General features: G+C 30.3%; 1 protein-coding gene across 3 annotated transcripts in view; it reads right to left on the reverse strand.

Annotated features, from left to right (window-relative positions):
* Nucleotides 1-26,014, reverse strand: part of LOC122497674 (LIM/homeobox protein Lhx9-like) — a 124,788-nt gene that overhangs the window by 67,498 nt on the left and 31,276 nt on the right. For all 3 annotated transcript variants that reach the window (XM_043604922.1, XM_043604921.1, XM_043604923.1), the window contains exons 4-5: nt 13,705-13,878; nt 12,895-13,121 (exon numbers count right to left, since the gene is read on the reverse strand). In XM_043604922.1, coding sequence (XP_043460857.1) covers nt 12,895-13,121; nt 13,705-13,878 — 401 coding nt within the window. The remainder of the gene's footprint in view (nt 1-12,894; nt 13,122-13,704; nt 13,879-26,014) is intronic.

Here is a 26,014-nt window from a genome sequence, read left to right on the forward strand (position 1 = left end):
ATTACAAATCTGAAATCAGTTTTTCAAAATTCAAAATATCTGGTTCAATATGGCGGAAAATTTTTTAAAATTTATTGAATTTGTTTGAATCTGGTTAATATGACATCAGTATGATAATTTTTGGTGAAATCGAATTTCGATAAATACCCTAGAAAAATAATGACAGATTCGTAATCAGCGACCCTGAAAATCCCCAAGTATTCAGTTTCAAACCAATCTGATCAATTTTTTATTTCGTTGTCCGCCACATTGGATCCGCCATTTTGAATTTTGGAAAACTAATGTTAGATTCGTAATCAGCGACCCTTAAAACCCCCGAGTAACAAGTTTCAACAAATTCGACGAATTTTGAAAAAATTTCCGCCATCTTGGATCCGCCATTTTGATTTTCGAAAAACTGATGTCAGATTCGTAATCACCGACCCCAAAAACCCCCGACTACTACGTTTAAAGTCAATCTGATCAATTTTTTATTTTGTTGTCCGCCATATTGGATCCGCCATTTTGAATTTTGGAAAACAAATGTTATATTCGTAATCAGCGACCTCGAAAACCCCCCGAGTAACCGGTTTCAGGAACATTTAAGAAGTTTTTAATCACTTTTTTTTAGTTGCGGATATATGCGTCATGAAACACTATTGGCCAGTTTAGTTTTGCGCATATATGCGTCAGCGACAGTCAACGGGTTAAAGGAAATGAAAAAGTTGACGTATTGTCAAAAACTGGTTCCGAGACGGCATTGCACAGTGGGCCAGGATCGTCGAATTTTGGCCAAAAATACAATTTTTCAACTTTCAAATATGCACAAAAGAATTTATCCACAGTATTTAATAGTAAATAAGGAATTTATTGCATAAAGGATTTGTTAAATAATAAAAAATTGTGTCTTCTAGAACTATTTAAAGTTTAACATTTAAGATAAAATAATGAAATGTTTTTGATTGAAATACTTAATATATCTAGAAATAAATTAATTATTTTTGTATAAGTACTTATTTTTTCTCATCAACAGATATATTGAAGTAAAAATACCTAAATTTACTTTAAAAAAATAAAATTTATTAAAATGTAGCTCCATTGAAGTTAACAAATAGTGGATTTTTCAATCGAGTGCCGACTTTCAGTTAGTCGAGCTCCTCCGAGCCGCATAATATTTGGGAAAAAAAGTTATAGAACGATTACTTAGCATGTCTACTTTGACGCCAATATGTGCCATTTTGCGCCTTTTCATATTTTTTCAAAATAACAACTATATTGCAATAAACATATAAATATATGCAATAAATATATAAAGACAATTTTCGAAATTAATCAATTATAGTGAACAGTGGTATTTAACGGTTTTTTGTGCCGCTGATTACGAATCTGATGTCAGATTTCAAAAATTCAAAATGGCGGATCCAATATGGCGGACATAAAAATTTTAAAATCCATAAATTTGAATTAAACATAGGTATCTATGGGTTCTTTGGGTCGCTGATTACGAATCTGAAGTCAGATTTCAAAAATTCAAAATGGCGGATCCAATATGGTGGACATAAAAATTTTAAAATCAATAAATTTGAATTAAACATAGGTATCTATGGGTTTTTTGGGTCGCTGATTACGAATCTGATGTCAGATTTCAAAAAATCAAAATGGCGGTCATAAAAAATTTTAAATTAATCAATTTCAATGAAACATAGTAAGGCACTCATAATACGGTAAAAATAAACGTTGGCCCATACTGACGTTGCGTCTGTATATTTGATATAATACGGTAAAGCGACATTACTGATAGCACATCAAAGGCAGGTAAGTTCTAAAGCAACATTTCTGGATAATATTTTCATTAAATTTTTTGTCAGGTAAGTGATCTTTCTTTTTACATTTTATTATGTTTTTTGAATGAAATTCAAATAACATGACGACATTTACAAAACGTGAAATTTTAAAAAACATTACAGACGGTGATAAAGATTCTGCTGTGCACTATATTTTAAATAAATTAAATATTGACATAGAAACTCTTGAATCTGATGATCTTAATACCTTAAGAAGATCTGTTACAACATTGTTAAGTAGGAAAAAAGATAAACTTGCTGCTGCAAATAGAAAAACTGAAAGATTCGAAAAACAAAGCAAGGAGTGGCTAGATTCTACATTTGTTGTTCCTAATTTAAGGGAAAAATGTCAAACATTCTCTAGAAAACGTGGGCGTCCAACTGTTGATTACTCTGATATGTCGAATCGATCTAAACGACGAGAGATTGCGAATATAAGTAATTATCTCAAAAATGACCCATTTAAGATTCTACAGGCAGGATGTTATGCTGCAAAGAAAAATAAAATGCTTGATTTAAAAGGAATTCTCAATAAGATTGTATCGAATCACGAAAATATTGCTGACATGAAGCAATCCTTGCAGGCTTGTAAGATTAGAGTTAAGTCTGCAGAAGAAGCTCTTTCTTTTCTTTTAGATAATAATCTTTCGAAGGAAGTGTATACAAATCTACGTTTAGCGACAAAATCAAGCGGTGCTGACATATGGCCACCTTACAATGTTGTAAGAGAAGCTAAAATCAATTGCAGACCACCAGAAGAATACATTCATGTTAGTGAAAATGAAGTTCACTGTGATCTTCAAGCACTTTTGCATCATACTGCTTCTAGAATTGTCAACATGCAAAAAGAAGTAATAATCCAAAGTGCACGAAATGTTAAAAGCACTAATATTAATGCTGTATTTATTTTTAGTTGGGGGTTTGATGGAAGTACGGGATTTTCATCTTACAAACAACGGTTCTCTAATTCCAATGAAGAAAATGGTTCAAACATTAGTGATTCGAGCTTATTTGCTACAACGTGCATCCCACTAAGATTAATTACATCGACTGGAATAATATTGTGGAATAATTCAACAACTCAATCTGTCAGGTTTTGTCGACCTATTTCTCTTAAGTGGCTTAAAGAAACAAAAGAAACCACTCTGGCACAAAAAAAATTCATAGACGATCAATTTGAAGAACTAGAATCATTTGAAATTAAAGTAGAAGATTGTTGCCTTCAGGTTCATTTCTCCTTGCATTTAACTCTAATCGACGGTAAAGTTTTAAATGCAATCACTGGTACTAAATCAGCACAGTCTTGCCCAATTTGCCATGCTACTCCCACACAATTCAATGATCTCACAAAAGACATAACAAATGATTTTATGGCGAATGCTAATGCATTGCAGTATGGAATCAGTCCATTGCATGCATGGATAAGATTATTTGAATTGTGTGTGAATATCTCAAAGAAACTTGAAATTAAAAAGTGGCAAGCAAGAAGTACAACGGATAAGGAAATATGTGCGCGTCGAAAAACCAAACTTCAAGATGTTTTGTGGAACAGACTTGGGTTAAAGGTAGATATACCTAAAGCTGGAGGAAGTGGCTCTACAAACGATGGCAACACAGCTCGTCGTGCCTTTCAAAACCCGGAGCTATTTGCAGAATGTTTGGGTCTTAATCCAATGTTGATTCGTAATTTTTCGACAATTTTGATTGCTTTATCTTGTCATCTACCAATAGATCCAGATAAATTTGATGAACTCTGCGATTTAACTACTAATCTTTATGTTCAAGATTACGCTTGGTATTACATGAGCGCTACACTACATAAAATCCTAAAGCATGGTGGTACGATAATTAGGACTAGTGTGTTACCAGTCGGTATGCTTGCGGAAGAGGCATCAGAATCGCGAAATAAAAACTACAAAAATTTTAGAGAAAGTCACAGTCGAAAATTTAGTCGTGAAGCTACTCTAGAAGATGTTTTCCTTCGATCAATGGACACATCTGATCCATATATTTCCACCTTGAGCCTTCGAACAAGATTAAATAAAAAGAAAAAGTTACCTCTTCCAGTAGAAGTAGCTGCATTGCTTAAATCTCCAGAAATTTCTAGTGGGAACTTTAATTATGAAAATGAAAATGATGATGATGATGCTGATGATGATGATGATAGTAGCGACCTTACAGGCCTCAACCAATTCTATGCAAATTTGGACAATTTAGAAATTAGCAATGATGAATCAGATTAACTAAGCTGCTTTGAAGCACTTTTATTTTTCTTACATTAAAAACAGTTATCAGCGCAAAAAATGAAAAAAGAGTAAAAAATTTAAAAAAAAATTAAAAAAATAAAAAAACCAAAAAAATAAAAAAACCAAAAAAATTAAAAAAATTTTAAAAATCTAAAAAAAAATACAAAATGGGATCTTTACCTGTAACCTCCTCGTGGTAGATTCTGGAAACTACAGTACGTTTTATTTTTGTAGGCTAATAACAGGAAAATTTTGTTTATTTTCTTAATTTTATACACACTAGTTTTGTAATCACCAAACTTAAAAACTCCCAAGCAACAAATTGTAGGCGAATCTCATCCAATCTAAAATCCACTTGAATTCTTACATCAGATTCGTAATCAGCGACCGAAAAAACCCATAGATACCTATGTTTAATTCAAATTTATTGATTTTAAAATTTTATGTCTGCCATATTGGATCCGCCATTTTGAATTTTTGAAATCTGACATCAGATTCGTAATCAGCGACCCAAAAAACCCATAGATACCTATGTTTAATTCAAATTTATTGATTTTAAAATTTTATGTCCGCCATATTGGATCCGCCATTTTGAATTTTTGAAATCTGACATCAGATTCGTAATTAGCGACCCAAAGAACCCATAGATACCTATGTTTAATTCAAATTTATTGATTTTAAAATTTTATGTCCGCCATATTGGATCCGCCATTTTGAATTTTTGAAATCTGACTTCAGATTCGTAATCAGCGACCCAAAAAACCTTTAGATACTTATGCTTCATTGAAATTGATTCATATAAAAAAATTTATGTCCGCCATATTGGATCCGCCATTTTGAATTTTTGAAATCTGACTTCAGATTCGTAATCAGCGACCCCAAAAACTGTAGGTAGCATACTTTTTATTCGTAAATATCTTGTATTTTTTAAAATAATGATTTTTGGCCAAAAATCGACGATCCTGGCCCACTGTGCATTGATAGTTCGTAAACCAGCAGTGGCAATAATGCCGTGCTTGGTTAAAGGAGCCAAAGACAGTTGGGGTCAAAGGGAACATGACACGTATTGGACAAAAATTGAGGTAGGAAGGCAAGTTAAGACTCTGTTGGGGCTAGTACTCAAGGTATCTCCTGAAACTGGATTACCATCAGCACAAAATAGGTAGACATGTTTCACTTACATGCAGCTTGTATGAGACACGCAATGAAACTGCGACTCACATATTATCTGAATTCCCAGCGTTGACTAGATGAAGCGCTATCTAGCTGGGTTCAAGCAATTATTGACCCTGAGCAGGTAAGCAACTTATCGGTAGAAGAGATACTGGACCACTGGATCACATTTAATTTTTTTTACTAGACATGTGTTTTTCAGTGACAGTTTCTGTTGAAACGTTAAAACTCAGAAAAGAGCTTTTGTTTAAAAATCTTGGTTGACTCTTGGTTAGATATGTAATGTGAAAAAGTGTAAAGTGATTTTTTTTATTTATCTACAATACGAACTGTCACTGAAAACCACATATTTAATAAAAAAATTGAAATGCAGTGAAAGTCGAAGTCAAATCAACATGGGTTCTAACCTGGGTGCCTACTTTCGATTATGGAAAATCCAGTTCGAGTTCGGTTATTAGATTAGAATAAATTTACTTATTTTTTTAGTTCAAGTGAGATGCTAAATTGGTTTGTAAAAAAATTTAAGAATACATTGAAATATTTTATTATTCTTCCCAAGATTTACGAAAATCTAATATAAGATGAAAAAAAAGAAAAGGAATAAGGGGTTGGTAAGGGAAGCTGCCTAGTAAATTATATAATGTATTGGAAATTGAGAGAATTAATCACAATTAAAGCAGAAAAATTCACTTTGTTACTTAAAATTTTATTCTTTACTTAGGATTACATTACTGTATGTGGGCAGCTCCATACGAAAAGCAAATGGTGGATCACCGATTTTTCTTAAAGTTTGTAATTTTGTAGTACTTGGGGTACTAAATAACTGTGCCAAACAGTTTTGCAAAAAAAAATTTTTTTTGCAAGATATTTAGATTTGAAAAATCGGAAACTGAAAAAAATGACTTTTTTTGAGAATTTTTATTTCGAAAACTATTGATTCTACAAGAAAAAGTCATTTATTCAAAATTGTAGAGAAAATGTCAATCTTTTATAATATTTAAAAAAAAGTTAAGAAAAATTAATTTTTCAATACTTTGTTTAAACAATAATTTTTTATTGTTAAAAAAAAGAGCAAAGGACATCATGGAATATTCTAGAAAAATAATTTTCTCAAAATTTGAACCTTCCTTAATAAGTGGTTAAATTTTTAAAGAAGTGATTTTTGGTGTTTTTGAGAAAAAAATTTTTGAAGTTTGCGCTACGAGTTTTTGTGCGTTGCGCTAACTAAGCAGCGCCTATATCAGTGTATTTTAAAAGATAATATGACCTTTACTGCTCGCCTCTAATACATTTAATAATTATATACGTATATATATTATTATTATAAACAGTTTAACAATATATTTTTAACTTTTTTATAAACATTATTTTCCTTTTTTAACCCATTAATACCCATAAGCACAGGAACGCAGGTATAAAAAGTAACTATTGGGATCCTGGCATAGGATCTAATAATAATTTTTAACGTTAAAAATTAAAAAAAAATTATTTTAAACAATTTGTTATAAACAAATGAAGAAAAATTATTTTTCATAAAAAACTGATAGCGCCATTCGATTCGACGCAAAAAACTACTACGAGAACGTATATTACATAATTTTCAAAAAAGGAAATATTGTTGCAAAAATGTTATAAACAATTAGCCTGCATTTATACTGTATGAGATAGAAGGATCTATATATTCTATCTCGTACAGTATAAATGCAGGCTAATTGTTTATAACATTTTTACAACAATATGTCTTTTTTCTTAAATTATGTAATATACGTTCTCGTAGTAGTTTTTTGCGTCGAATCGAATGGCGCTATCAGTTTTTTATGAAAATTAATTTTTCTTCATTTGTTTATAACAAATTGTTAAAAAAAATTTTTTTTTAATTTTTAACGTTAAAAATTATTATTAGACCCTATGCCAGGATCCCAATAGTTACTTTTTATACCTGCGTTCCTGTGCTTATGGGTATTAATGGGTTAAAAAAGGAAAATAATGTTTATAAAAAAGTTAAAAATATATTGTTAAACTGTTTATAATAATAATATATATACGTATATAATTATTAAATGTATTAGAGGCGAGCAGTAAAGGTCATATTATCTTTTAAAATACACTGATATAGGCGCTGCTTAGTTAGCGCAACGCACAAAAACTCGTAGCGCAAACTTCAAAAATTTTTTTCTCAAAAACACCAAAAATCACTTCTTTAAAAATTTAACCACTTATTAAGGAAGGTTCAAATTTTGAGAAAATTATTTTTCTAGAATATTCCATGATGTCCTTTATGTGAATATATGTGAATATATGTGAACATGAGACTTCTGTCTCTTAATTCTAATGTAAACAATGTGTCGAGGAGGACAGACTTTGATACAAGGAACATGATAGTTTTACCCTACAGTAAAGACTTATCTTGTTTTTTTAAGAATGTTTATAATGCTTTTGGCATCGGGGTGGTTTTCTCCTACGAAAAAGATCCTTACAATTGTTTTATTAAGAATAAGGATTTAACACCTTTCGACCTGAAATCGCATGTTGTATATAGTATTCCGTGCGAGTGTGGTAGTGTATACATTGGTCAGACTGAGAGATATTTGAAAGATCGGGTGAAAGAGCATATGAGAGATTGTGAACGTGACCATCAAAAATCAGCGCTTGTTAAACACTCCCATGAGAATGACCATCTTTTTCAATTTAAAAACGTTAAAATTTTAAAAACAGAGAGGAGCTACACCCGTAGAACTTTCAAAGAAATGTTCCAAATAGTAAAAAATACCAATTCAGTAAATTTGAGAACTGATACCAAGTCACTCAATGACATTTATAGAAATGTAATTTTAAATACAAACAAATTATAAAATTTTCCAACCAAATGTAATTTTTTTAAAAAATCTTTTTTTGAATCTTCTCGTGAGAGTGTAACGCACCCTATATTCCGTGCGTAAAGGTTGCATGAATGAAATCTGTTTTACCAACCAAACACATGCACTATATTCGCGTTTTTAAAAAAAGTTTGTAAAGAAAATCATCTGCCAACATGTGACTTAAAAAAATGAGGGAGTTTTTCTTCCTCTATTTATTGTTATGTTTCGTTTGTTTAATTTGTAATAGTTTTTGTCGTTGGCGGTCACTCATGTTTTTCGTTGGAGGAGAGTTTTTTTATGATTATGTACAATATCTGTTTTTTACTCGTGTTTTGGTAAGTTTTTGAGGTTAACTCTTATAAGATTCGCATATTTTTGTGAAGGGAGGATTTTACAATCTTTTTCCTTTTTTCGCAGATTTATTATCTGAGGAGGCTCTGCGTCGCGGAGCGAAAGCTCATTTTTATATTATATTATTATTTACGATCAGACGAATAAAATTGACACAAAATACATCTTTGACTAATAAAAAATTATTGTTTAAACAAAGTATTGAAAAATTAATTTTTCTTAACTTTTTTTTAAATATTATAAAAGATTGACATTTTCTCTACAATTTTGAATAAATAACTTTTTCTTGTAGAATCAATAGTTTTCGAAATAAAAATTCTCAAAAAAAGTCATTTTTTTCATTTTCCGATTTTTCAAATCTAAAAATCTTGCAAAAAAAATTTTTTTTTGCAAAACTGTTTGGCACAGTTATTTAGTACCCCAAGTACTACAAAATTACAAACTTTAAGAAAAATCGGTGATCCACCATTTGCTTTTCGTAGGGAACTGCCCATGTATGACTGGACAGTGCGAATGTTAGAATGTATTAAAAATTACTTGAGAATTAAAATTACTTATTGTTCTTAAAACTATTTTTATTTTAATTTACTAAATATACTGTTTTTGTAAAAAAAAATTCCAAAAAATGATAAAATGATATTGTTTCCTCCATGAGGAAGTAAAAAGTTCATGTAATGATCATCACCCATGTTGCATACAGGATATTCCCTCAGCACTAAATCCTATTCTTGCAAAACTTTTTTTAATAAATAATCTTGACTATAGAGGTATAGAATTAGATTCTTGAATCACTATCCGAATTTTTGATGAGCCTAGATTGTATTGATAATCTTTTTGAAGTTTTATTTGTAATGCAGATTCACCTGAGTATACCGAGAACAACAGTTTATGCAGTTTTTATTGATTTTAAGAAAACCTTCCCCTCTATTTCGTACTATCTTTTGTGAAGAAAACTACATGATCTGGACTTTAGTGTGATATTTTGTCGGACTCCCCTGTGAAATTATCTGAGAAATGAGAAATACTAGTTTTATAATGCCAAGAAAACTATTTTTCCGGAAACACTGCTAAAAACTAGAATTGTTATCTTTACAAAATTAAGAAATGTTTCTGTTAATAGATTTTTTAAGACTGTCGGTTATTTAGGTATTTTATTTTGAAGTTACTGCTTTTTCTTCTAGTGGGTCGATAAATTCCGTTTAATCTATAATGGGGGGTATTTTGACTACTGTCCAGTTTTTGGGGATCGATTCTTGGAATTCTTACCAAAAGCTTCTCAATAGCTTGGCTCTTAGCACATTATCTAACGAGGTCCAAATTTGGGGAATAAGTCACCTGGATAGAATAGAGTATTCAGGTCTCCTTCAAAAAGAAACCGTTGCTTCTGTCGACTCATACTCTGATTTTTGATATTAGGTTAGAGACAGATACTGTTTATGCTGCATATGGTAAAGAACCCAATATTCGATCAGGATCTTGTAAAATCAAAGTAATATCTCGTGTGGAAATTGACCGACTTCGCCTTATTTGAAGAAGGGCACTGACTAGAATGCCTTCTTTTTCTAAATAGGGAAATCTAACTGGGTCTATTTATGCCCCTATTAAATATTTCAATCAGGCATTGATTAGAATGCCCTTTTTGTGTAAACAGGGAAATCTATCTGGTATCTATTTATGCCCCTATTAGGTATTTTAATTAATTTTAAATTTCATTGACAAATCCCAATTTCTTAATAATAAGCAATTAAATAAATGAGAAAAATAGTTCTAAATACATATTAAAATACTATTTAAAATATGAAAACTAGTTGGGCAAAAATATTTGAGATTTTTAAATTTCAAAATATTGCACTATTTCTCGCAAGCGCTAAAGAAATGTTCTGTTTAGCATATAAGGACGATGAGAAAGTAGATTCATATCGTGCGAGTTTGTGTTAAGATAGTGACAGGTCGATTTGTCAAAACAGTGTTGTTTACATGTGCGTTTGTTCAGAGACTTGTTAAGTGTTACTGGCACAATATTGCACCAGTCGTAAATTTTTTCTTGGGTATTTAAAAAAAATAATGAGGCGCTAAAGAGGCCCTGTAGTTAAATCCCCACATTCTGCTTTTCTATTCAGGCAGTGACAGGGCGATCTAGTTGGAACCTTTCTATCTTTCCACATCACCTAATATTTCAAGCGTGACGAAGTTAGACGGTTCCTGACTAATTTTCTTAGTTTCCGCCTCACTAAACAAAAGGGCGTCTATTCAGGGCCTTAATAAATCCTATTTTCAATTTCTACACGGGATGGCTATTTTGTTTAATAGACTGCAAGTGAGTAATTATTTTAATAAATTTATTTTTAGTGGTGTAGTAGAGGTTTTAAACGGTTTATTTTAGAAGTTGAATTTAAATTATATATTTTTTGAGGGTATTAGGAAACTAATAGTTATCAATCGCGCGTAGCCATTAAAATTACATGTAAAATACATGTAATGTACTGTATCAGGTACCAATAGTTGATCAGTGTTTGCTATAAATAAAAGTAATTAAAGTTTTACATTCTCATAAAAATGAGAAGATCTTGGATTTGTGCGATTTTGAGTATTGTCTAATTCCGGTAAATCTCCACGTTTCATGACCCCCTAATGACAAAAAACGGCTTTTAGAGAAGTGTCTTTCTGTAAAAAATTTTGTCTCGACGATAACTTGAGTAAATCTTTACGATCAGATCGAAAAACGGCTTAATTGTTTTTGAGGCATTTGAGAAATCTTAAAATTAACATTCGTTTATAAATTATAAGTCATTCAAAGCATTATTATTTAATTTCAACAATTCATATTCATTTAACTGACAACGTGTTTTTGAATCAATTTGCTTGTTGCTGTTGCGATTGAAGAAAAATATTTTTACAAAAGAAGCAAATTTTTTATACTTAGGGTAAGTCCATGACATTTTTTTAAGACGGAAAAATACAATTTTTATTACATATTGTATAATATATTTCTTAAAAAGAAAAATGCATGCCGAAAGATATACCTATTTGTTTGAATAATTGTATTTAATTCAAACATATATTCTGTTTTGCTTTAAACAGAAAATATGTTTAAAAATGTTATATTTGATTCAAACTTAAGAGTTGATTATAAATAATTTGAAATCAACCATAACTTATTTTTGAATTAAATATATTATTTGTTTAAATGAACCAAAAAATATGTTTCAATTAGACATAAATATGTTTGACTGTATAGCAAAGATATTTTAAGTTTGATTGAAAAAAAATTTGTTTAAAACAAATAAATGGATTTCTCAGTGTAGAATGAGAGTCTTTCCCACATTCTATCTAATTAACCGGCATGTGCTCATTTGCATGACTCTTTTTTATCTTAACAAGATTTGAACCTTTTCTTTGCTGTGATTGTTGTTTTGGCGATAAGCAATTTTGTTGACCACGATTTTATTTCATTGAATTATTGTATATTTTGGTCATACTCGAAGGCTTTTTCTCACTTGTTAAATGTTAATAATTGTGTTATAAAGCAAACGTATATGAGGCATTCCATTTCAAAACGACCCCCTTCGTAAACAATTGCCAATGTAAGACAATTTTTAAATGAATATTTCTTCCATTCTGTAGAACCAAATTACTTTTTATATTAGTGATTTCGAAAGTAGAATTTCTGAACTTTCTGATAATAAAAATATATATTTTTTTAATAATTTAATTTAAATAGAAAATTGAGTTTAAAAGTTAAACTTTGAAAAATCTCAAAACACGTTACCTCCGATTTTAATAAATTTAATATCAAACGAAAGCTTGAATATTCTTCTTTTTATTTATCAAACGATAATAATGGACATTTCAGTGGATTTTGAGAAAATAATTAAATTTTACAAACATTTAGAAGGTTATATTGAGAAAACCATTTATTAAGTATAGGGCGGCATTTGTTTTTCCCAATTTATGCATAATAACCTTCTAAATGTCTGTAAAATTTAATTATTTTCTCAAAATCCACTGAAATGTCCATTATTATCGTTTGATAAATAAAAAGAACAATATTCAAGCTTTCGTTTGATATGAATTTTATTAAAATCGGAGGTAACGGGTTTTGAGATTTTTCAAAGTTTAACTTTTAAACTCAATTTTCTATTTAAAATAAATTATTAAAAAAATGTATTTTTTTCTTATTAGAAAGTTCAGAAATTCTACTTTCGAAATCACTAATATAAAAAGTAATTTGGTTCTACAGAATGGAAGAAATATTCATTTAAAAATAGTCTTACATTGGCAATTGTTTACGAAGGGGGTCGTTTTGAAATGGAATGCCTCATATATTAAATAAATAATAATAATTATTAATATTATGTATTATAATAGTTAATCAGTGTTTCTTATGCAAATTTTATTAAATTATATTTCGGTAAATAATTACTAAAAAAGTGTTAGTCTCACCTAAAGCGCCGGCTGCAAGTCTCATCGTTAAATCTGAACCGGTGACTTCGGAAAGTTTTCTTTTTCTTGGACGGCCCTTTTGAGTTGACCCACTTGATGCAATGGGACTTTGCTCAGCTGTACTGTAATAGCCCGGAAGAGGTGACACCTCCGGGGAACCGATGTCTTCGACACTGCCTGACGTACTTCCGTAATCCGTAGAGCAGCAAATTAACTCGTAATGAGGTCTTTGAGAAAACAAATTGATCATTAATACCATATTAGCCTCCAACTAATGAAATTCTTAATTATAATTTATAATAATTTTATTTACTTTTTCAATTTTTATTTCATAATTTTTTATTTTATATTAATAAATATACATATAATATTATCAATTATAATAAGTAATAATTTAATCACTTTACAAATTAAATTATTACTTATTATTATTTATAGTAACAATGCTTCTGTATTTTTAACTTGTCAATGTGAATTGACCATCGAACAAAAAAGTAAAATTTTATTGCATAGGAAAAATGTTTATTAATTTGAATTATTAAATGACGTCACTCTCTTACAGATTTAAAGAATATGAAAATTTATTTTTTCAATTAAACAACAGGAAAGAAAAAGGGAAAAAATGGAATAAACTAAGGTTTTTTTTTATTTAGAGGTTCTTCAATAAAGTTCGAAGACGAAGGGAAATTCGTTGTGATTTGACGTGTGTGTTATAGGTCCTTGTTAGGAAATCTCGTTTTGTAAATATAAAACACTTGAATACGAACAATAGATGATATGTTTGGGATATATCGATTATTGGATTCTCACCTACAGTAAACGAGGCCCTCCTTCTGTCCAAAATGGTCGCCTTTGTTAAGAGGGGTGCCACACGATGCGCACGTGAAACAAGCCACGTGATAAACTAGATCTCGTGCTCGCATCACCAATTCCGAAGCGGAAATGCCAGCTTGACATCGGGAACATCTCGAAACAGCAAAGAGTCTGCAATTTTCAGTCTTTTCAATTTTTACATAAAAGTAATATGACTCCATTTTTCTTTTTTTCTATCTTGGTAATTTACTTACAATTCAAATTTAAATATTGCTATTTATTAATTTCATTTTTATTATTCTTAAAAATGTTTTTAATTACTTTTTAAATTTTATTTATTTTGTTATACATACGTTACTTTCTAAATATTAATCAGTGAAAAGTCGTGCACTAATTTAAAGATGTAGAAAATCTCTACTAATTATAGTAGGTAGTTGAACATTTATAATAATTTCAGTCATTTTTACTAAAATTTTAATAAAGAGAAAATTAAAACTAAAAAATAGAAAAATTTTATTAAAAATTCGTGCAAATTATAATTAATTTTAATTTATGACTTTTTCATAAATATAATTCTCTTGAGAATGAAAAGGAGAACAGAAACAATTTTTTTCGTGCGCAGAATTTTAATCAGAGTGAGAAAACGAAAAATGACAATTTCAATGTATAATTTAGTATATTTTTTAATTTCCTATTTGTTTTTTTTTCCTTTGTCATTGTAATTTTAAGTCGAATACGATTAACCCACACCGGGTATTTCATTATTCCATCAAAGCGTATCTCCATCCAGAGCTCATTGTTTCTTTTTAGCATGTAATTAATTACAAACTTCTTTGATACAACTTTAATGACGTCTTAATTTCGTTGATGATAATTAACGATCTGTAAGGCCCTAGATTGACCACGAGAGTTCTTTCCCTTCCATCCACTGGCGACATAAATATATATACACATATATATATAACACAAGTTTTAATAGAGTTCGCTGGACATGCGACGTGTGTTTTAATGCGAGTCACAGAAATTGTTTCTTTTTTTTCTTATAAAAGGAAATCGTGTATAAATCTTAATCTTATAATATAACAACACCAGGACCCTTGATTAATGTGCATGCAATGCTTTTATAAAGTGAATATAAAATTCTTCTCTTCATGCTGTGCGCAAATATCCGGGAGAGACTTCCCACATTTCAATAGAGTCTCCTAGTCTACCCAAAAATGGCAGACAATGCCGATTTCTTCGTGGATACATTTTCATATGCATGTCGATACTGTAAGTGAGTGAAAGAGTTGGGGAAGTAAAAAGAGAGAAATAGAGGGAGAAAGAGAGAAAATATGAAAGATAATACAAAGAAAGAAGAGTGAATAGAAAAAGATCGTCATTAAGAAAGAGAAAGGAGTACAAACAAAGAAATGGAGAAAAAAAATGAGAAAAACTTGTATTATAGGGAAGGGTGGTGGGTTGGAAAGAGGATGAGGAGGGGAGGAGTGAGGAAAGTTAGTTTGAAATTCTATCGGGAGCGCGAGATCAAGATAAATCATAGACAAGGCGAAGGAAAGGAGCATGCACTGCTCTCTTGTATATTGCAGTGGTTAGTGAAACGCAAAACTTAAAAACAAAGGGATTGCCTGGACCTGTATCTAGCGTCGTTGCATCGTATTGTTGCATATTGCATGCCACGGTCGTTGTTTTCTCCCCTAACGAACCAGAACTTACAATGATACCGCACGCTTCCTTCCCTCTCGCGTTTGAATATCGTGTAGGCAACTGGCCACCATCGTATATTTATATAAATTTATTCTTTCAATATATACCACGATTTATCGATCTTCGATATTACACCCTACACAAATTAAACATATATATTTTTTTTATTATTACAATAGTACTTCTTTATTACAAATTTTACTATTTTTTTCTAGACCTATTCTTTTTATTTTATACTTTAAGCTTTAATCTTTTTTATGCAATTATTTTAAATTTGGAAGAAGTTTTCGAGGTCTGGGTTATGAATCTGACAGTGGTTTTTAAAAATTCAAAATATCGGATTCAATATCATAATAATTGTAAGATGGATATCGTATACACGGAGAAAAATGGAAAAATGATTTATGCAGTCAGTGTAGTACTCCTTTATAGAAAAATATGTGACAGGTACACACTATAGTATTAGAAGTTTCATAGTTGAACACTTTGGGACTCAACACAAGTTATCCTATTCATCAGCTTAAACAAGACTGTTTATATAGTCTAAGAGGGAATAAGAGTATAACAAATTGGAATGAGAAATTACTTTCTCATGTAATTGTTAAAAGAACGCGGCAGTGTACAAAACACAAATCAATAATAGAAGCGAATATTGAACAAATAGTACTCAGTCCAGTTCTTTCAAAAAATGAACGCCGTGCACATAAAGTAGATACCTACTCGAAAACCACAAGTTATTCTCTCTCTCTCACACTAATGGTCGTTCACTTATCTTACCGTTTCACTTACTCTTACTACTCTCAACTATTATGCAGTGCAGTTAAGTTCATTAAATTATTAAATATTGCTGTGAGAATAATTAATTATACATTTCATTCAAGGTCAATTCACTATTTTGTACACGGAAAAAAAAGAATAATCAAATTTACCATGAGGAGTGTCAAACTTGAAAAAGGTTAAGAAAAAATTAATGTTTTTTATTTATTTATTATTAAATTCTAATAACCGTATAAAATTTAAACTAGTTGACAATATTATTTATTCAATATTATGAATACCCAGTGAGAAATTGCCAATAGACTTTAATCGGTCCAATATCGGTCCAATATTGGTTGCCGTGCTGGGCGCCGATTGACTCCCAATATTGGACCAATATGGGCTGATGCTTGGGATGTAACGGGTTCGCCAAGCATCGGTTGTTAATATTGGTCCAATATTGGCCGAATATTGGCAACCAAGAGAAAAAAATTTTTTAAATAAATTTTTTTATTTAAATAATAATAATAAAAAATTAATGTTTATAATTTTTGTTGAATATATTTATTTGTTTAATTATTTATTTTTAATAATTCATGTAAATAATAAATAATTTATTATTTATAAATTATAATTATTTAAAAATGCAGCAGCTATTAGGAAATAGCATTCTGCAAAAAAATTCTATCATTGAAAAATCAATGATAGGCGAGAGATATCTGCGTCATTAAATAGATTCGCAGATGATAGGCAAGAGATATCCGCGTCATTAAACAGATTCGCAGATATACTCTGGTCTCGCGACGAATCTCTCGATACTTATATACACTGGAGTCGCCGTGTCAGTTGCGAGAACGGTTACAGCGTCCCTCTTGCGGCAGAGATAAGAATTTTCACGTAAACTGCTAAATCGCTTTACCGACGGCCTTATTATACCCGCAGTTTACGTGACAATTCTTATCTCTGCCGAAAGAGGGACGCTGTAACCGTTCTCGCAACTGACACGGCGACTCCAGTGTATATAAGTATCGAGAGATTCGTCGCGAGACCAGAGTATATCTGCGAATCTGTTTAATGACGCGGATATCTTTCGCCTATCATTGATTTTTCAATGATAGAATTTTTTTGCAGAATGCTATTTCGATTATTTTCTAATAGTTGCTGCATTTTTAAATAATTATAATTTATAAATAATAAATTATTTATTATTTACATGAATTATTAAAAATAAATAATTAAACAAATAAATATATTCAACAAAAATTATAAACATTAATTTTTTATTATTATTATTAAATTAAAAAAATTTATTTAAAAAAGCTTTTTTCTCTTGGTTGCCAATATTCGGCCAATATTGGACCAATATTAACAACCGATGCTTGGCGAACCCGTTACATCCCAAGCATCAGCCCATATTGGTCCAATATTGGGAGCCTTTATTGGACCGATGATTGGTCTCTTGGCTCCCAATATTGGACCGATATTGGACCGGTAAGAAATTTCTCACTGGGTATTGTTGACATCCATACTTACATTAATTACAAAGTAAAATCGACGCATATTCTAATTTATTTCATTGGTAAGGGATGTTTCTTAAATAGGAAATTTCCCCCATCGATTGCGTAGCCGAGAGGCTTAATGTAAAAGCGTGCGATTTATAATTATGCGTATATTTAGTTGTATAGTTAGGTAGATGTTCAATCCCGTATGATTGTAAGATTTTCCGATGCATTTAGTTGTTAATTGTAAGTATGAAGATGTGGGAAGAATAAAACTTGTGAATTAAGGAATATGAATATATAAAGAGTGCATTTAACATATTTTCTTTTTTTTAATGATTGGTTACTGTTTTTTTTTATATAAAATTGACGAAGTGAATACAAGGAAACACTCGTTTCGCGTCGGCCATTTATTTTGACAGGTTCCGCGCCTGCGTTCCTTTATTGTGAAAATTTCGAAGTAGAGGACTGAGTCCAGTTTCTCTACTATGCACACTGCAGCGCGCCTTATAATCTTCGCCTGTGTTTGAATGCCCTTTACAGTGACATTTGGAACTAAGGCCTTCTATACACTATATGGGAGAGTGGGGCAAGACGGGGTACCGGCCTTATTTAACAAACGAATTAACCAATCGCGATTATATTTTACATAATACTGCGCCGAGACGATAGTTTCATGTTTACAAAACCTAAAAGCCATGAGAACAAATCTTTTATCTGTTTTACTAAAAAAACTGTTTTTGACGATTTTCTTGTCATTTTTTCACTTTTTTTAGGAGGTGTTTATTACTTAATAATAACAGTTAATGAACTGTATTAATTTTTTTCTAACTGGCAAGGGTTACAGAAGAAGGGAAGCATATGTTTTTTTCTTTGTTGAATCGTAAATTGTATAGTAATTAATCGTTTTATTCAATTTCGTAAGTGCGGGCAAGATGGGGTAGGGGAGAGTGGGTCAAGACGGGGTTCACAAATTAAGCAAAAAAAAAAAAAGAGAAATAAGAGAAGTTAAGAAAACTACTAAAATCAAGACTTAATAAAATAAGAGTGACCAAAAAGAAAAAAGCTTGTCAGGTTAAATCATCAATTAGCGATGGTAAAGTGGAAAATACACCTTGTCTCTATTGTAATGGTTATTATTTAGACTCAGATGAAGACTGGGCTGCTTTTTTTGTCTGCGGCTAATGGGCTCACTGCAGTTATGCCATGAAGATGAAGATGCAACTTTTACTTGTGAAATTTGTCGACAGAAATTGGTTGCTTTCTTGAGTACCCCATCTTACCCCTACGGGTACCCCATCTTACCCGCCGGTGGGGCAAGATGGGGAGATTTGCAATTTTTTCAATATTATTAATTATAAGCTTTTTTAAGAAACAGATGGCCTTTGTACGCCTTTTTTACGAAACACTGATTCCCAAAGATGATAATTAAAAATAATAATAAAGTATATATTCGATAATTTTCGTTTTTTTGCGCTTTAAACCTTAAGGACCCCGTCTTGACCCACTCTCCCCTACGCAATACATTAAGATGCTTGATGGAAATGAATTAATGTACTTTTACTGGACTGAGTCCTGTTTTTTCAATATTGACTCCCAGTTTTTCAAACTCCATTTTTCTCCGTGTAGTTATAAAATAATTTTTTATAAAATCAAATTTAGTTCAATATTAGCTGGTGAATTTACATTTTATAGTTTATTAAATTTAATAAACCGTGATATAAACAGCTTATTATCTCGAATATTATAATCGGCACACTTGTCTAATTTATTTTTTTCTAACCTTTACAACCCATAGATGAATGACAAAAAATCCCTAACATAAAAAAAAATTGCTAAAAAGTTATCGCTTTAAAAATTTGATTTTATGCGAGTTACGTCAAGAATTTCTCAATTTCTACAATTGTAATGAAGAAATCAGTAGCATAAATCTTTAATTTGGACTAACAATAATTTTTTTTATATCTCATAGTCGTGAAATTGTATTAGCAAATGTATAGAAATGTGGATTAACAATATGGAAGCCTTTTATGGCACAGATATCTTATTACCCAATTTCCCAAGCAAAAATTGACAACTGGCGCAGTACTGCGCCAGTACTGGCAGAGTACTGGCCGCCATGGTTGAACCAGTACTGGCATTTGACCGAAATGATAACGCTTTTCAGTACTGGTTCGATGTTACTGGCGCAGTACTGACAGCCAGTACTGTTTTAGTACTGGCGCAGTACTGGTTCAGTACTGGTTTAGTACCCGTGTAGAAAAATCTTCTGGCGCTGGCCTGAATCAGACCAGACCGTCTATTTTCCAATCTAGTGGAAAATTTATTAAAATTCAATATTAATATAATAAAAAAAAATTAATTTATATTTGCAAACATGTAATAATCTCCAACTTTTAACTTTTAATCAAATTAATGTTTACAACGCAGAATAAACGCAAACCTATAACGAAATAAAATTTGCCATTGTGGGGAATCGAACCTACGACCTACGGACTTCTAGCCTAATACTCTAACCACTACCCTATCGAAACTACAGGATAATAAATTTTAATTTTCGACACCTTTTACACTTACAATTAATAAAGAGCGTTTAACTGCGTAATTAAGTTAAATTATTATTTAATTGAACTAAATTCAAAAAAACCAAATAAGTAAATTACCTAATAAATTTCCATAAATTACCTCTAAAATATCCATAAATTACCATAAATTACCGATATTAAATATTTTAGGTCTAATTTGTGTTTTACATATTTTAATATATTATCGTATAAATTTCCATAAATTACCATAAATTACCAACGTTAAATTTTTTAGTTAAAAATTTATCGTCAAAATTTTCATAAATTATCTCATAAATTTCCATAAATTACCGCGAAAATTTCCATAAATTACCATTTACCGATGTTAATTTTGTTAGTTCTCGTTTGTGTTTTAAATAGTTTTATAAACTATCATCAAAATGTTGATAGATTACCGCATAAATTTCCATAAATTACCGTAAAATTTCCATAAATGACTGAAATCCAAAATTTTAATGATAGTTTTTGCTTTACATGTCTTTACTATATTATTGCGAAAATTTCTATAAATTACCGCAAAAATTTCCATAAATTGCTAAAATAAAAGTTTTTAATTGTAACTTATGTGGAACATATCTTTACGAATTATTGCGAAAGTTTCTATAAATTACCGCATAAATTTCCATTAATTAGTTCCTAACTGACTATTGTCAGTTTGCCGTGTTAGCAATACTGGCACAGTACTGGCGTAGTACTGGTTTGCCAGTGTTGTTTTCGCAATACTGGCACAGTACTGGCATACCAGTCTTAATGGGCAGTACTGGCGTAGTACAGAAATTTTAATGAAACCAGTACTGAACCAGTACTGGCAAGCCAACTGCTGGCATGCCAGTACTGGTGCAATACTGCGCCAGTTGTGAATACTGGCATTTGACAGAAATTTTTGCTTGGGTTGTCCCCATTTCGTGAGATTTCCCTATATATTACAGGCATTATGATAAAATAACGGACACACTATAATTACAAAAACGTTTAGTTTAAATTATAAATTTTACATACTTATTTATAAGAGTAACATAACAAGTATATATTTGATGCTCTATAACGTAAGTAAAAAAAAACCTTATTACACGGAGAAAAATGGAAAAATGATTTATGCAGTCAGTGTAGTACTCCTTTATAGAATAATATGTGACAGGTACACACTATAGTATTAGAAGTTTCATAGCTGAACAGTTTGGGACTCAACACAAGTTATCCCATTCATCAGCTTAAACAAGACTGTTTATATAGTCTAAGAGGGAATAAGAGTATAAAAAATTGGAATGAGAAATTTCTTTCTCATGTAATTGTTAAAAGAACGCGGCAGTGTACAAAACACAAGTCAATAATAGAAGCGAATATTGAACAAATAGTACTCAGTCCAGTTCTTTCGAAAAATGAACGCCGTGCACATAAAGTAGATACCTACTCGAAAACCACAAGTTATTCTCTCTCTCTCACACTAATGGTCGTTCACTTATCTTACCGTTTCACTTACTCTTACTACTCTCAACTATTATGCAGTGCAGTTAAGTTCATTAAATTATTATATATTGCTGTGAGAATAATTAATTATACATTTCATTCAAGGTCAATTCACTATTTTGTACACGAAAAAAAGAATAATCAAATTTACCATGAGGACTGTCAAACTTAAAAAAGGTTTTAAGGTTATTAAGAAAAAATTAATGTTTTTTATTTATTTATTATTAAATTCTAATAACCGTATCAAATTTAAACTAGTTGACAATATTATTTATTCAATATTATGAATATTGTTGACATCCATACTTACATTAATTACAAAGTAAAATCGACGCATATTCTAATTTATTTCATTGGTAAGGGATGTTTCTTAAATAGGAAATTTCCCCCATCGATTGCGTAGCCGAGAGGCTTAATGTAAAAGCGTGCGATTTATAATTATGCGTATATTTAGTTGTATGGTTAGGTAGGTGTTCAATCCCGTAGTATTGTAAGATTTTCCGATGCATTTAGTTGTTAATTGTAAGTATGAAGATGTGGGAAGAATAAAACTTGTGAATTAATGAATATGAATATATAAAGAGTGCATTTAACATATTTTTCTTTTTTTTTTAATGATTGGTTATTGTTTTCTTTATATAAAATTGACGAAGTGAATACAAGGAAACACTCGTTTCGCGTCGGCCATTTATTTTGACAGGCTCCGCGCCTGCGTTCTCTTATTGTGAAAATTTCGACGTAGGGGACTGAGTTCAGTTTCTCTACTATATGCACACTGCAGCGCGCCTTATAATCTTCGCCTGTGTTTCAATGCTCTTTACAGTGACATTTGGAACTAAGACCCTCTATCCACTATACGCAACACCCTAAGATGCTTGATGGAAATGAATTAATGTACTTTTACTGGACTGAGTCCAGTTTTTTCAATATTGACTCCCAGTTTTTCAAACTCTATTTTTCTCAGTGATACTGTTGACATTAATGTAGTATAAAATTCTATGATATATTTACCCAGCAAACAATAGATCTTATGTAACCATTTTTTTTGTATAATGTAAAATTTGTAAAGTTTTCAATAATAATTATAAAGGGAGAGAGAGAGAGAGAGACTTGTCCTTAATATAAAAGAATTTTTGAAAATTCACGACATTATTCAAGCATGTGCCGGTATGAATTTCTTTCACCCTCTAGTGTTGAAAAAATATGCAAGGGACGAGTTTACCTAGAATTAATGCAAAATCCATGCTCCTGTTCTGCGCGGTTTACCTTCTCTCAACAAACCATTTCAGTATTTATTGAGGTAGTATCGAATTTGCATAGGAGCGTCACTTATGCTCCATGGACCACACAAAATGTCTACTAATGGGCATCTGCTCTTGGTCCTATCTACGGATCTTAAATTCCGTCCGTATGGCGAACGCAAAGACATGGACGACTATGAGTTACCATAATGGCCCGCATTGACTTTACCTGCAATGCATATTTCCTTTAATATTGCTCTCATTTTTCTCTGGGACATTTCTTCTTCTTTTTTATTCTTTCTCCTCCTCTTGCTTCTTATTTTCTGTTTCTTGCGCATTTTTTTCTCTTTTTACTTCGCAGAGAAACACTCTGAACATTATTTCACACATTTCCTTAATTTATTATTTATATGTCAAGGTTGTTTTATATATTCCAGAGTTTAAAAAATATGAATACACCCGAGTCGAACTTTTAGACCTGCTTAACTCCTTAAAACTGAGGGTTTGTAAGGATGTAATAGGATGAAAGCAGAGTTTATTTGCATTGCAAGCTAACTCTGATTACCTCCTGCAAACCCCTGGTTAGCGACAAATTTAGATGGTAAAAGGAGGAAAGCAGGTGTTCCTAAAACCTTATTAAATACTGCTTGACCCTTACTTACAGAATTCTTTCCTCTCCCAAAACCCTGGAAAAACTGCTCATAGCATATTTGAGATCATTTTTAACTAATTTTTATAATAACTTTAATTATTAATAAATGGCATTATTATTTAATGATTTTTACTTTTTTTAAATTTAATCGTGACCAATAGCGAATTTATAAATAATGTTAGTATATATGTGAGGATTAATACATATCCATTTATATATAAAAAAAAATTTTTTAAATTAAATATTTGTTAATTAAATTATTTAACGGTGTATATAATGATTAAATTGCATACTTATAACTATACAATACAGAAAAATCGGAATAAACGCAAACCTACGAAATAAATAAAATCTAACGCACGCGAGACTTGAACCTATACGACCTACGAACTACGGACTACGAAACTAACGCCCTAACCACTATGCTACGGAACCTAACTGAACACAGACGCTTTATTTTCAGTGACTTGTTGAGTTATTGGCTTTGGTGATTCAATAAAGCATTTATTGACACTAATACACTACAGCAAATAAATAAATTGTTTAATAATAATAACCTACTTTAACCCTAGAAGGAGTACGTTAATTTACTCACCCTTTAAGGAGTAACTGGGGTGTCCCGACACCCCACGCTTTAAACTTGTTTTATAAGATTTATATTTGACGTAAAAAAAAATTTGTTATAATGAATTGATTGGTTTTTTAGTAAGGAATACAATAATATTATTCATATTTTAATAAATTAAAAAAATTTTGATAAAAAACCATAAAACCCCAAAAAAAACACCAAAAAATTGCAAAATTGACTTTTTTCACAAAAAACGTTGTAGTTTCTTAAAAATTTGACTAATTTAAAAACTATTTTAGGTTTTTAAAGTTAAATAGATACACTTTTAGGAAAAAAATTAGTTTTTGTATTACTTCCAAAAAACATAATTATTTGAACATCTGAAGTGAAAGAAATTAAAGACAATTGACGAATAGTGAAAATCATAAAAATGAACTATAAAATGGACTTAAACAATTAATATTTATTAAAAATGGTGTTATAGATTTAAAATTTTACAAACTTAATATATCTGAATATATTAACATTAAAATTAATAACTTATGAAATGATTCTGTAAATTAATATTTAATCAAAGTTTTAAATAACAATTCTTAATACCTCTAATATATGTTAAAATATTATTAATAATATAGAATTTATAATTTAAATTTGACTGTCATATACTACATTTTTCTGTATTAGAATTTAATGTCTGACTGTAGAGAGAGCACAGAAATTTTTAATAAATCTAAACTCAAATTTCATAAGTTGTTACAAATACAGAATGTCTATTTTTCATAAAAATAAAATTTTTGTATAAAAATGTTTCTTTTTTATAAAATACAACTTTTTCATGCATAACCTATCAATTTATACTTTAACAGATGATTTTAACTGATTAAAAACGATTTTTTAAAAAAATTTGAATTTACTTATCCTGACAATTTTTCTAACGTTAGGGAGTAACTGGGGTGCCCAGACACCCCAGACATATTTTAACAGGAGATAGAGCTCTTCCTAGAGCAAAACTTTTGGCGGCACATACAGGTGTCAAAAGATAGAGGTTTAAACTAAATTATCATAACGAGTTTTGAGCGTAAAAAAATTATTGGTTAAGCCATGGGAATACTTTGAATTTTGCTTGGGGTGTCCAGACACCCCAGTTACTCCTTCTAGGGTTAAACATTCATAAATTAATATTTTTATTATTAAAAAAAAATGTCAAAACATTTCAGTTAAAAATAATATTTATAAATTAATAATAAAAAAGTACATGTTTCGGTAACCTATTCGCAGTTTGAAGTTAGTTGTTGTTTACATTTTTGTTTTTAATTTTTTTTTAATTTTTCTTTTCAAATATTTTCAATTTTAAAATTAATGTATTGAAAATCTTCGAATTGTTGCAAAGAATTTTATCAAAAAATTTGATAATAATAGAATTCCTTCAAAGAATTTCTTTATTTAGAAAAATAACTAAATTCTCGCGAAGAATTTTATTAATATTTTTAAAAATCCTAATTAAATTCTTTTGAAAAATTTCTTTGAATTTTTTTTAAACTAATGGAGTTTCTTTAATAATTTTAATTGAAAATTTCGAAAGCAATTGGGTCAAAATAAGTGAAACCGGCCACTTGAAAAATTTTTGTCCCCGAATTTAAAGTTATCTATGGTTTTTGATAGATATATGAGTAAACTTTTACCCGCTAAAATATTTTTCAAAAATTTTATTTATTTTGAAAGTTATCAGGTGTTAAACTTTTAGGTTAGTTTTTATTCTTTTCATTATTACTCCGAAACGAATGAAGATAATTTCAATTTTTTTTTGGAAATTAAAGCTAAAAGTCTGTAGT

This window comes from Leptopilina heterotoma, unplaced genomic scaffold (genome assembly GCF_015476425.1).
Source record: "Leptopilina heterotoma isolate Lh14 unplaced genomic scaffold, ASM1547642v1 Lhet_135, whole genome shotgun sequence".
Lineage (NCBI taxonomy): Eukaryota > Metazoa > Arthropoda > Insecta > Hymenoptera > Figitidae > Leptopilina > Leptopilina heterotoma.